Source organism: Erpetoichthys calabaricus, chromosome 10 (assembly GCF_900747795.2).
Source record: "Erpetoichthys calabaricus chromosome 10, fErpCal1.3, whole genome shotgun sequence".
Classification (NCBI taxonomy): domain Eukaryota; kingdom Metazoa; phylum Chordata; class Cladistia; order Polypteriformes; family Polypteridae; genus Erpetoichthys; species Erpetoichthys calabaricus.
This window is the reverse complement of record NC_041403.2, coordinates 166,802,137-166,814,473: the sequence shown is the minus strand read 5'-3', so window position 1 is coordinate 166,814,473 and position 12,337 is coordinate 166,802,137. Positions and strand designations below refer to the sequence as shown.

Genomic DNA, 12,337 nt, shown 5'->3' with positions numbered 1-12,337 from the left:
GCAGGATGTCTAGAAAATGTGGCAACTTACAATGCAAGGAAGAAAAATAGAAAATGAAAACTGCCAGCTGTCACTCCAATTGCAATGATAACCGCCATATTTGGGCACAGAAACTGGGCACATGAGAGGAGCTATGACCGTTGGGTCAAGATATGAAGGGTATGATAGAAAACACACTGGCATGACAATTTCAGAATATCAAGGGGGGCGTTCGATTACTTGTGTCAGAAAGACTCTATACAAGAAAATGCACATGAGGCCCACGGAGCAGCTGGCCATCCTGAAAGCTTAAGCCTGCCACCACGCGTTCCGAGTGAATACAGTAATCCACACATGACAAAACAGTGACATCAAATTACTGGGGCGGTGTAAATTTCCAAGCAATTCCAACTCAAACGTTCAAATGCTGGTCACATTCAAGTCCCACAAATGACTGATTGATTCCATATGTTGTTTTTTATTTTTTTTGGCTATTTAAACTTATCAAGAAAGATCAGGGCCCTCATGTATAAATGGTGCGTACACACAAAAAATAATGTGTACAGCCGTTTCCACGCTCACTTCAAGACATATAAAAACTAAACTTGGCGTAAAGCCACGCATGGTAAGGGGCTATTCATATTGATTTGCATATTCGAAAATGCAAAATTCTGGGAGGAGTTGGGGCGGAGCTGTAGGTACACGCACGTGTGTTAAATTTCACATTCATTGCAATTTATAAAGGTGGAACTTGGTGTACACAGTTTTATGCAGCTGGATTTTTCCATCCGTACACCATGTTTTAGTGCGAATTCTACGCATGGCAATATACTTGAAGCCCCACATCTGTATGAGTGACAGAACTGTAATTGTGCAGCAGTGCCAGGGTCTCTCTTTTGGGCAAGTGAATGTGTGCCTGCCGGTCCTGGAGATGGCAACGATTGGAAAAACTGGATAGTCAGCAAAGGTGATAAGCTGTGGAATGGCAAGACTAATAAAATAAAATAAAATAAAATAAAAGAAATAAAAAGTGGGCACAGGCCAAAGCGTTGGAAGAATGGCTTTGATGCAGGCAGCATGAAGAATGTGGCAGCCTTCGGTAAGAAGGAAATGGCCCATCCCACAAACCCACCTACCCAAGAACATCGAAAAGTGGGATGGTTGATCTTAACTTGATTAACTTTTTATTTCATAAGGCCCCTTTCAATAGAAAACATACAAGAACGCACTACAGTGCAATGCTCTGGGACTTTGGGAAATAACTGGGATTGTCCAGACATCAAAATTAGAAAACAAAATTGAATGTCAAACAGCACAGCCGGGTCAGGGTCAACAAGTAGAAAAATTCAACCCGAAGATTGTGGATGTAACATAAGCAGCCCAAGACAACCAACCAGCACAACAAAAAGTTGTATGTATGTATGTATATGTGTGTGTGTGTGTAGGCCACAAGCCTGCTTCTTGACTTACTTTTTGTTTTTAGGCCACCTTTGTTTACAGAGTAGTTACTGCCACCTGTACAGAGGCCAATGACATACAATACAATTCCATTTAGTTTTGTATAGCCCAAAATCACACAAGAAGTGCTGCAATGGGCTTTAACAGGCCCTGCCTTTTGACAGCCCCCCCCAGACTTAACTCTTTACAAAGACAAGAAAAAACTCACAAAAAAACCTTGCAGGGATAAAAATGGAAGAAACCTTGGGAAAGGCAGTTCAAAGAGAGACCCCTTTCCAGGTAGGTTGGGCGTGTCAAAAAAGGGGGTGTGGTAAATACAATACAATATACAGAACACAAATAATCCTCACTACAATACAATAGAAACAGTACAAGCAGAGAGCAGAATTCAACAGTAGATGATATCACATAATAGGATTTGGATTTGTTCAGAGTCCTGGAGCCCTCGGCCATCAAGCTGCCACTACTGGCCATTCTAGAGCTGAGTGAAATTCATACTTGCATATGCTAATGGGCATGCAGTACATCACCTCACTCTCCAGCACCACTCATGGGATCCCAAACTACACTGCCCTCTGGTGTCTAAGCGCAGGAACTGATGGTATCTCTACGTTGCTCTCTAGTGTTTGGACCCTGTTACTGATGGCATGCCTATGTTGCCCCCTAGTATCTCAACTCCGCTACTGATGGCACCCCTAGCACTCTAGCATCTGAACTGTTACTAATAGCATCAGCGATTATGTCGCCCTCTAGTGTCTGAACTCTGTTACTAACGACACCCCTATATTGCCCCCCCTTATCTGAACTCTGTGACTGATGTCGCCCTCCGGTGTCTCAACTCTGTTACTGATGGTGGCACCCCTAGCACTCTACTGTCTGAACCGTTCCTAATGGTATTCCCAATTATGTCACCCTCTAGTGTCTGAACTCTTAATGATGGCCATCCCTAAGTCACCCTCTAGTGTCTGAACTCTGTTACTGATGGCACCCCTATGCTGCCCCCATATTTAAACTCTGTGACTGATGTTGTCCCCAGCACTCTACTGTCTGAACCGTTGCTAATGGCATCCCCAATTATGTCGCCCTTTAGTGTCTGAACTCTTAATGACGCTATCCATAAGTCACCTTCTAGTGTCTGAACTCTGTTACTGATGGCATCCCAGTAGCATCTGGACTCTCTTCTTGGTTTATAGGGTCACAAAATTCTCCCTTGCAGGCACATGTCGCTATGATTAGTCGGCCTCCCTGTGGGCCTCACCCTCTCCACCACTGTGTTGGTGCACCGCTTTACACAATCACCCTCATCCTTTCTTCCCTACACCTGCTCAAACCACCTCAGCCTTTCTTCTCAATTTTCATCCTAAAGTGTTTCTTGAAAATTTAACATAAGCCAGAAATATGCCGACCTGTTTGAGTGGACCACAAGCACCCGGCATGCCCTGTGCCCATCCTCTGCACGAACGGCAGACAAGGTCCACTGAGGGGCGTAAGGTGTTAAAAAGCGCTTCTCCGTCCCTGCCCCCATTTCCCAGGCCCTGCATTGCAATGCTAATTAGCCCAGCTGTCTGAGACAGCCTGGCCCTGCTCCCCGAGGGGCCCGCACTCAGCTGTCGCCTGCCTCACAGATAAAAGGCCGGCCTGAGAACCTGCAGCCCCCACCTGCTGTCACACACCATCACTTTCCCCCAACATTGTAATTAGACGGAGGTGGCCTTTGTGAGACCCATGGGCAGCAGATGAAGGCCCTCTCCCTGCACGTCTCTCCGTCTCGCTTTGTGCCAATCGGTTAAGTCAATGAGGAAGGCTTGAACCCTTAATCATTTCTGAAGCTAAGGCCTTTAATTTTTCAAGCTTCAAATTCACCTGTGATAGAAATGGGGTGGCTCTCTCTGGCTCTTCTGTCAGTGGCTGCACATTTCCAACCATCTTAAATCAAAGGGGCACCCAGCTTTCTCAGTGGCAGTGACCATGTTCGACCAAAGACTCTTGCACGAAGCAGATTCGCTGGCTTCACTTCTTCGACACGATCCAAACGCTTCCCTCTGTTCTCCGCTCACCTTACACAGCGGCGCAGTGACCTTGCAGAAGCGGTGACCGATGTGACAGACACGCACTGCCACCCGTCAGGAAGGCAACTGTGTGGCTTGACGCAGATCCCTGGAGCATCTCCGCCCTTTTCCTGTGCTGCCGTTCTTGAAATGCCCTCCGATACGAGGCCACCGCTTGTCTTCGCTGCCCTCCGTGATTTATGACTCCATTTGAAAAAGCATAACCCTGCAATTTCCTCGGCACGCAGAGGCGTGTCTGAAGACCGGAGAAGTCGGCAGCAAACCCGGCTCCTGCCTTCTAGCTACCTTCTTTACTTACGAGATGAGAGGGGGTGGCAGTCAGGGAGGGCCGCTTGGATACAGATGGCTTTCATAGCAGGCTTGTGACCACCACTGCCCGGCTTTGAGCTGCACCTCACGAATGGAAATGGAAACACAGAGGACAACTGGGAGTCTGTGCAGGATGATGTAAGCTTTCTTTATTCAGATACACAGAGCCAAGTGACAAACACTTTGGATTTTTATTTTTTTGCCTCGACTTTCGGTTCAGCCACAGAATCACATGGTTAGAAGTGTTACGGACCAGCAGTGCAAAACAATCAGATGATCAGGATACATTCGGGGCATGAACATATTCAAATCACCAAACCTGAAAAACAGTAGTTTTAGCACAAGCATCGCTTCACTTTTTTAGTAATGCCAATTTTGGCTCTTTAGACACTTCACACAAGACCACCATTTAATTGTCAAGTGCAGTCCGTTCAATAAACTCAAGACTGAACGCTTAAGGCTACCAAACAACACACCGGGCGCCAGGATGTTTCATCTGTCACCAGGGCTCTGGGCTGGCCCACTCCAGCCACGCGACATGTAAGGTCCTAACTTAAACATGTGACACAACGGAATAGTGGACAACATCACAAGAAGGCTAAAAACATGCTGCTCTGATAGATGTGTGTACATTAAAAAAAAACCAAACAGTTAAAACAAGGAGCGTGGCGGGAGATACCACACCACTGCAACACAAAAAAAAAAAGAACAAAATAAACTTGGTAAGCCAGAAGAAACTGGCACATGAAATGCCAATCGTCAGGCTTCTGTATGTCAGCCTGCCAACACAGATAAGCCTGCAGAGTCTTAATCAAACCCTGGGGAAACTGCCAGCCGGCCGGCTCGTGGATGTTCAATTCATTATGCACACCGGAGAAAAACGGCCTCTGCTCCTGTGCCAGACAAGCGAGGAGCAGGAAGTGCTGGAAAGCCCGCATTCACCAGGAAGACCGTTAAATGGCAATAAACCGTGCCACTGACCCCCATATTCAGGGCTGCCGGTCACATATGTGAAAGCACACTCGGTGTGCACACACCCTGCTGTCTACCACCTATGGTGATCTGGGGCGAGCAGGCTGGAAACCATGTCGGAGAATAAACCGCACGTTGAGCATTTTGTGTGCAAAGTGAAATAAAGCAGCGCCACTACTAATGCTATCTGAAGGGAACGTGGAGGGCCAATAATTCAGGAGTTACGTAGATAGCGGAATTTTAAAAGATGAAGGAAACTACAGTGCAGCCTTTTTAAAAATGCGTGGCATGGGCCAGTTAGTGTTCCCAAAATCCCTGCACTCTAATTAGTGCCATTTATAGGCTGGATAAGAGCAAATAATGTCAGCCTGAATTCTGTTTAAGTGCTTTGATGACAAGTTAGTTGCTGCTCAAAACATACTCCTAAAAAAGAAGACGGGGAAAGGAACAATGATGATAACAAAAACACAAGTGTAGAAGTTTACCCACACTCCTCTAAGGAACAAAAAAAAAATGTAAAAAGTGTCACATTGCAAATAAAGTTTAAAGCACTACTTCATTCTGCTTTGCTCTGCTGCAAGGAATCCCTCTCTGTACTAACAAGAGTGACTGTCCTGTGCTGTCAAGATACACAAAAGCATGCATCGTCGCAGCACCCCTCTCACTCTGGAATGAGGGGGCCAGCGTGAACACCGCATCAGTCAAAGATCTGCAAACGTCAAACTTGGGTATTGTGGATCCCAGACAATAAGACAGGCCACGCCAAATGGACCTTAAGCCTGTCGGAGCAAACCGATTCCCACTCACTGTCCCATATTACCAAGCTTGGTGGATTCTGGTCTCAATGCCCTTGATGTAAGCATTTCAAAGTAAACCCTTAGGTTCATGGTAATTAGCATTAACTGTGTCTGAACATGATTTACAGTCATAAAAAGAAAGAAGTTGAAGACCTCCTAGAAAGTTTCACATATCAGACAAAGTAATACTGGGTAACACACCTCAGCCCAGTCCCTGCCCTCCAAAGCCCCTAAAGGTTCTGGACAACTAGGGTCCAAATAAAAAAAAAAAAATACTGAGGACGGGTCAACAAACAAATATGATGGAGTTCATCCCTGAATAAGCTGTAAGGTAAAATATTTAAGACTTTCACCCCCAACCATAAAGCTGCTGAAATACTGTTCACGTAACTTCAGTCATTTTGTGAAACATAAAATGCAGCGTAAGGGTTGGAGAAGAAGTCCGAGATGTGCTTAGTCACTGGGAAATAAACACACACATTCACACATACACTGTCAAGGACATAAATGTTTCTGGATCGTGAAAGTGGCTGCTCAGTAAAGGACAATCCCCTCGCTTTATCCTCCTGCCGGACTCCAAAATGCTCTGGAAGACCAGACCTTCCCCTACACCCAGTCCTGTCTGTCCATTAAAGAAAAAAGAAGAGAATCAACACCACCAACAGGATAGTGAGAAGTATGCCGATAGCACACCACTGGCGTCGATCTGAAAAACCAAAAAAACATAGAAAGAAATAAATGGAAAAATACACAATCATCACGCTCAAAAGATTAAATGAAGGTAACACAGTTACTCATGCAAATCCCGGCGTATGGGAGATACTTCCAACGTTTTCAGCTGACCGTTTTCAGGTTGAATGTCTAGTCAAGCTGAACAGGAATTCAGTGCATTCTGGGAAAGCCAAAAAGCAAAGCAGGAGTCGTAGCATTTTGTTTAGTTAGAGAGTGCAGCTTTGGATTCCCCTTGAGTTTAGTGATAATGACTCAATAACATTTTCAATGTGTCTTGAGAAACTGCAAAAGTGTTGGTGCACTCTGTTGAGTGATGAAAATATAGGCAAGCCAGGTGTTTTTGTGGATGTGAGAAGGCAGGGAGAGAGCAGCTGCCTTTTTAGAAGAATATAAGAGTTCTCTGACTCTTCAGTAAAGAGCAGTTGTAAAAATGGACACTTTAAAGGAAAATCTTCAGCCGAAACTGACACTTTCATGGAGCTTTCCACCTGTTGCTGCTGGAGACATTTTAATGCAACTCTCTTCCCTGGTTTCTTTTTACTTTTAAATTAAGAATATGTAACTTGCAACTAAAGAAAGAAACCATTTGGGAAATGGCATCTAGGACCGGGGTGGCACGGTGGTGCAGTGGTAGCGTTGCTGCCTCGCAGTAAGGATACCTGGGTTCGCTCCCTGCATGGAGTTTGCATGTTCTCCCCGTGTCTGCTTGGGTTTCCTCCGGGTGCTCCGGTTTCCTTCCATAGTCCAAAGACGTGCAGGTTAGGTGCACTGGCGATCCTAAATTGTCCCTAGTGTGTGCTTGGTGTGTGTGTGTGCCCTGCCTGGTGTTTGTTCCTGCCTTGTGCCCTGTGCTGGCTGGGATTGGCTCCAGCAGACCCCCGTGATCCTGTGTTAGGATATAGCGGGTTGGACAATGACATCTACGACTGTATAAAAACTCCATGAATCCACCGATTGAATAATTCTTTGTATTGCCTATATTTGCTGCTATTGGTTTTGATGAAATTAAATATCATTTTTAAGTGTCTCTGTCTAATACACACCAGTGAGCCAAGAAGCTAGATCCTCCATTTCTTGTCTAAATGCGGTCCCCCTTAAGTAGCCCTCTATTGGTGGTAAACTGGGTTGGAAATAAAGACAGCTATCACTCATTAAAAAAAGAACCTAAGAGGTTAGTTGCCACATTCTGTGTTAGGTGCATGTCACAGGTGATTTGATAACATGATAACTGTCATCTTAACAACCAATTACAACACAGTAAGAATTGTCAACACTACCCTCAGTGTCCGTCACCTCCTTCCCAAATCCCCCCCAGGCACATTAACAACTGGTCACACAGCTCCTTTTATGTTGCACCTTGACAGCAAGTATAACATCCTACATGCTCATCAAGCCCGACATTATTTGCTTAGGCAAGGTCTGGGTGGGCACTCTGGTAAACGAGGCACAAAGACTCGAAGAAAGAAGCTGCTGATTTCACTAAGTGGGCAGGGAGCCATAGTGAGTAGCCAGCTGATCAATTCATAACAGGCTCCTAATTCAGCACATACAAATCAGATGTGCTGCTCATTATTCTTCAATGGCTTGTGACAAACGGTTAAGAGGTGTTAGTATTCAGCAGTGCCTGCCATACACATACGTTAACAGAGCCAAGCAAGAGAGAAACAGGCAGGTCAGAAATGCCGATTGTGCTCCAGTTCACCTAAGGGCAGACCTGTGAGACATTATGGCATGTGCCTTTGACTGGCTTGTCCTTACACTACCTGTATCTCTTCCCAACATAAAACTCATGGGTCTAATTACCTCGTGTTTTTAACCCATTTATCTAATATCACTTCATTAACTTGCACCAAACATACACAAAACTTTTTCTTTCATGAAGGAAAAACAAAATAAAAATGAGTCATTTCCTTCTTCGGCACCAGACACTTCCTTGCAATCCTGGAGGTCAAGTCCTGGCGCTTAAAAACAATACCTTTTTGGGAGGGTGGGTGGTGTACAAGCCCAGCCTTTCCTTCCTGGATTGGAAGCACTGAACACACCCTGGGAAACCCATTTTAACACTTTTGAGTCACTTGCTTGAGATCATTCCCACACTATAGAAGGCAGGGCTGGTTTGTGAAGCATTTAGAGAAAGGCCGACTTAACATTCCAGACTACAAAGGTATTTAACTATGATCACCTCCCCAACCCCACCCCCTCTCCACGAAATAATCCACACACTCTTACAAGGGCCTCCAGAAAGAAGCACCTTATTTAGAGGAGACTAAACAGCTCTAAACAGAGTGTGAATTTTGAAGCACAGCCAAGCCTCCTCTCCCGTCACTACCTAAAAATGTGCTCAGAAACATCCCTAAAATGTTTGGCAGAACATCTGAGCATAGTCTACCACCTCTGTCTAGGATGGGTTCCTCACCCAATGATTCAATTAGTTCAGAAAGTGGAATCATTTGGACAGTTTTGTGTGAATTTGAGCCAGATCAACTTACCACTCGTCATGTGAGAGACCTTTGCCAGCTTTTTCATGACGTTATCCAAGCGGGACTGTGTGCTGTCCATCTCATGTGAAAAGTCATCAAGCATCCTATAGACAAAGAAGAAGCAATAGTATTGCCAAGAAGGAGGGGAAAGGAAAAAAAAAACAACTTTCCATATCGTAAATCTCCATCTCTGACTGAAATTATTGATTGTTTTTTTGTGTGACGACAAAGAAACTGCAAAATTAAATTCTGGCCTTCACACTTACAAGTGCTCAATTTGAAACACCGATACATAAAGCAGCAAAGGCAAACACTGGGCAGCACCTTTTTGAAGAGCACAATCCCAGACCGGTTTTTGTGTAGGTGCACATTATCATGGCTGGCGGATTAGAACAGGATGTGGGATTTGTTCGACATCACACAGAGTAGGTGGTGTTAACTGAACCTGAGCACTTGCGCTTTCTAGCCTGGCACTTTAGCCTCAAGGGTGCACTCTGTTTGAATAAAGAAATTCAAAAGAATGCTTAATGTGGGAAGCACAGTGCTATTGGCAGTGCTTTATTCTGCTAAATGAGCACGTATGTAATGTCTACCGTTGAAGAAAGCACATCATCTCAATTCTATGAAAGCGGGGGTCCTTGCAGACTTGAGGCACGCAGCAATCAGCATGCCCACTTTTACTGCAAAATACGCAAAAGGAATTCCACTACTACCACTGAAGACCTGCCCACTTTCCTTTAGACAAACTGTCAAAAGTGGATAAGGGTGGGGTAGGGGGCTGTTAAATCTTTGATAATGTCCAAAATGGTTTTGGGGTTGTTGGCACTATTTTGAATGAACTTGAAGAACTCAGAACTTCTCTTGCCCAGTTTTGATAGGCCTCATAGCTATCATTCCACTTATTAACTAATAGTGTTTTTCAACCAGGGGGGCGCGGTGCAGTGTTTTGCCATGAGCTACCCAGGTGTGCCGTGGAAATAATAGTGTAGTGCACCGGGGTCTGAACCTGAGAAGGACTGGTCTGAGGAGGATAGGACTACCTGGAGAAGCTGGTATAAAAGCAGCTCTGTGATCGCTATGTTTCAGACACAGCACTCGGAGCACTTCAGACGCGTCTCCTGAATGCTACAGTCCATTTGCCTGGGTATGTGGTCGCCAGCGGGCATCTGAAATGCCTCCGAGGCAGAGAGGGGCGGGCAAAGGGACAAAGCAGCTGGAAGATGCCACCAAACTGTTCACTAAGCACTGTGTCTGTAAACGCCCATCTCAGAATTGCTTTGTTATCGGCTTCTCCGGTAGTCCTGTCCCATTGGACAGTTGAGCATGTGTATAAGGGTTAAGGGTATATATGGTTAGTAAAATAGTGATGTGCCTTCTGATATTTTCTGTTGCAAAAAGTGTGCCAGCACACAGGAAAAAAGGTTGGGAAACACTGAACAAATGTATCACATACCAATAGAAAAAGCAATGCAACACTTTAGGGGATAGAATTCAAGTAACAAATGAGCATACAAGATTAAATAAATCAAGAACCCAATGAGATTACTTAATTTAGCAAATGAAATGGTGGTACTAATAGAAGGCATGAAACATTATACCCTGAGTGGCACTGAAAGGGAAATGCATGATACAGAATATAATTTAGGACATGATTATGACTTCATGCTTGAATGATAAATTGCTCTATAAAGGGCTCCATGAGCAGCTCATTATAAACACTTTATGGGGAAGGTGGGAGCCGTGGTTTAGGTGTACAGGCTCGGGTATCTGATATTGACTTTTGGTTATGGGGGTGTTAGAGCGGAATAGAAATAAAAAAATCATTTGACAACTACAGTGAGAAAATAAAATATCTGATACTAAAATGTTAAAACTATCAGTTACAACAATAGAAACCATTTATTATATTTTTGTACAAAAAAGCAGTCATTCTGGGCTCACTTTGTTACGGAAAATACACGACTTTAAACTGGCACCCTGAAAACGAGAGATATTTAAACCCGTTATCAGATCTTCTGGAGTTTTGAAAATGTGTGTAGATGTTTCCAGTTCTTGCCACCATCAATTATATGTTATATATATATATATATATTTTAATCTTGAACAGTTGTCCTGTTGTGTGACGACCTTTCTAATTGCTAATAGTTATGTAAAAGGCTTTTTCTGTAGTTAGGCTAATTTTATTTAGTCTTGTGCTTTAATTTGTTTAATAGTTGATGACCTTTAAGGTTTTTTCACTTCTTTTGGTCAATTTATGTAACCTACTTCCCTAATACTTATTTCAAAATAAACCCTAACTGATGTTGACTTGATTACCGTATATACTCGCATCTAAGTTCTCCTACAGATAAGTTGGGGCCTGATTTTACTGTACAAATTCTGGTATTTTATAATGTCGGTCATATAAGTCGAATGCGGAAAACTCCCGCTGTTGGTCCAAGAGATTACGATATGCTAACACCCACCCACCTGAGAGAGTAACCACGGAGTGCGCTGCTTTTTTTTTTCTATGTGTTGTGCCTACGTGACCACACGGTAATACCCAAACTATTCTGAAGCGACGTTTACACTGATTTGTGTTTTTTTGTATCTCACCCCCTCATACACCTTTATCGTAACAGCATCCCTTATCTACGATGAAGCGTTTGATCAGAAGAAAATATGAAGCTGGTTTTAAATTAAAAGCCGTTGAAGTGGCGAAACAAATTAGTAACAGCAACAAAATTCAACGTGTCTGAGAAACTGAAGCGAGATTGGAAAAGGCAGGAAAAAAACAAAAAACAAAATTGAATCAAGTGTCGTATTTTTGAACAGGCGTTTAAGTTGGGGTCTAATTTTATGATCGACTTATACGCGAGTTTATACGGTATGTAAGTCGACTTGGATAAAAGAGTCTGCTAAATGAATATCTTGGCTTCTGAAAGGGGTCTTGCCCCATTCTCCAGTTTTTTAGGTCACTGTGTGCCAGCAGCAAAATGAAACCATGCACTTACACTGCCTGCTCATCCAGCTCCTGGCCAATTCTCTGCGACATGTTCTTCAGCACCCCGATGCTACCCGACACCAGCTCCAGCTGGTCATCCTGTTGCTCCATAATCAGCTGAATAATTCAAAATAGTAAAGGTAAAATAAAGCACATGGAATGAAACAAATCTGCCCAGCTGGGGGGTGGGGGGGCTGGATCTTTGCTTCAAAACTCTAAAGTCAGTATTGACCTATGGTAGTAATAAATAAACCCACCATTAGGTTTTGTTTTTCTGATTGTTGACACTAAATGTGCTTGGAAGGCTAAGCAAAGAAAAGGTGCTGTGCGGGACTAAGGTGTTAAGGCCTTCATTTTCAAAGGTGTACCAGAAGAGACCTGCAGGGGTTAATCTGCTAACAAAAGCAAAGCATAAAGCCTGGCAAACAGCAGTTGTGTGCAAGTCTGAGCAGATGCTTGAGCAACCGAGGGGGGCCTAGAATAGCTGCAGAGTACAAAACAGGACAGTACACAAGGGACCCACAAGAAATTGTGGCACAAATCCATCAGAAAAGTGAA

At 44.0% G+C, this 12,337-nt stretch overlaps 1 protein-coding gene across 1 annotated transcript in view; it reads right to left on the bottom strand.

Annotated features, from left to right (window-relative positions):
• Positions 1 to 3,944: 3,944 nt before the first annotated feature.
• The window catches only part of stx6 (syntaxin 6), a 48,117-nt gene continuing 39,724 nt past the window's right edge, over positions 3,945 to 12,337 (bottom strand). The window contains 3 exon segments of the mRNA XM_051933052.1: positions 3,945 to 6,290; positions 8,806 to 8,900; positions 11,790 to 11,896. Of these exon segments, the coding sequence (XP_051789012.1) occupies positions 6,214 to 6,290; positions 8,806 to 8,900; positions 11,790 to 11,896 (279 nt within the window). The 3' untranslated portion in view covers positions 3,945 to 6,213.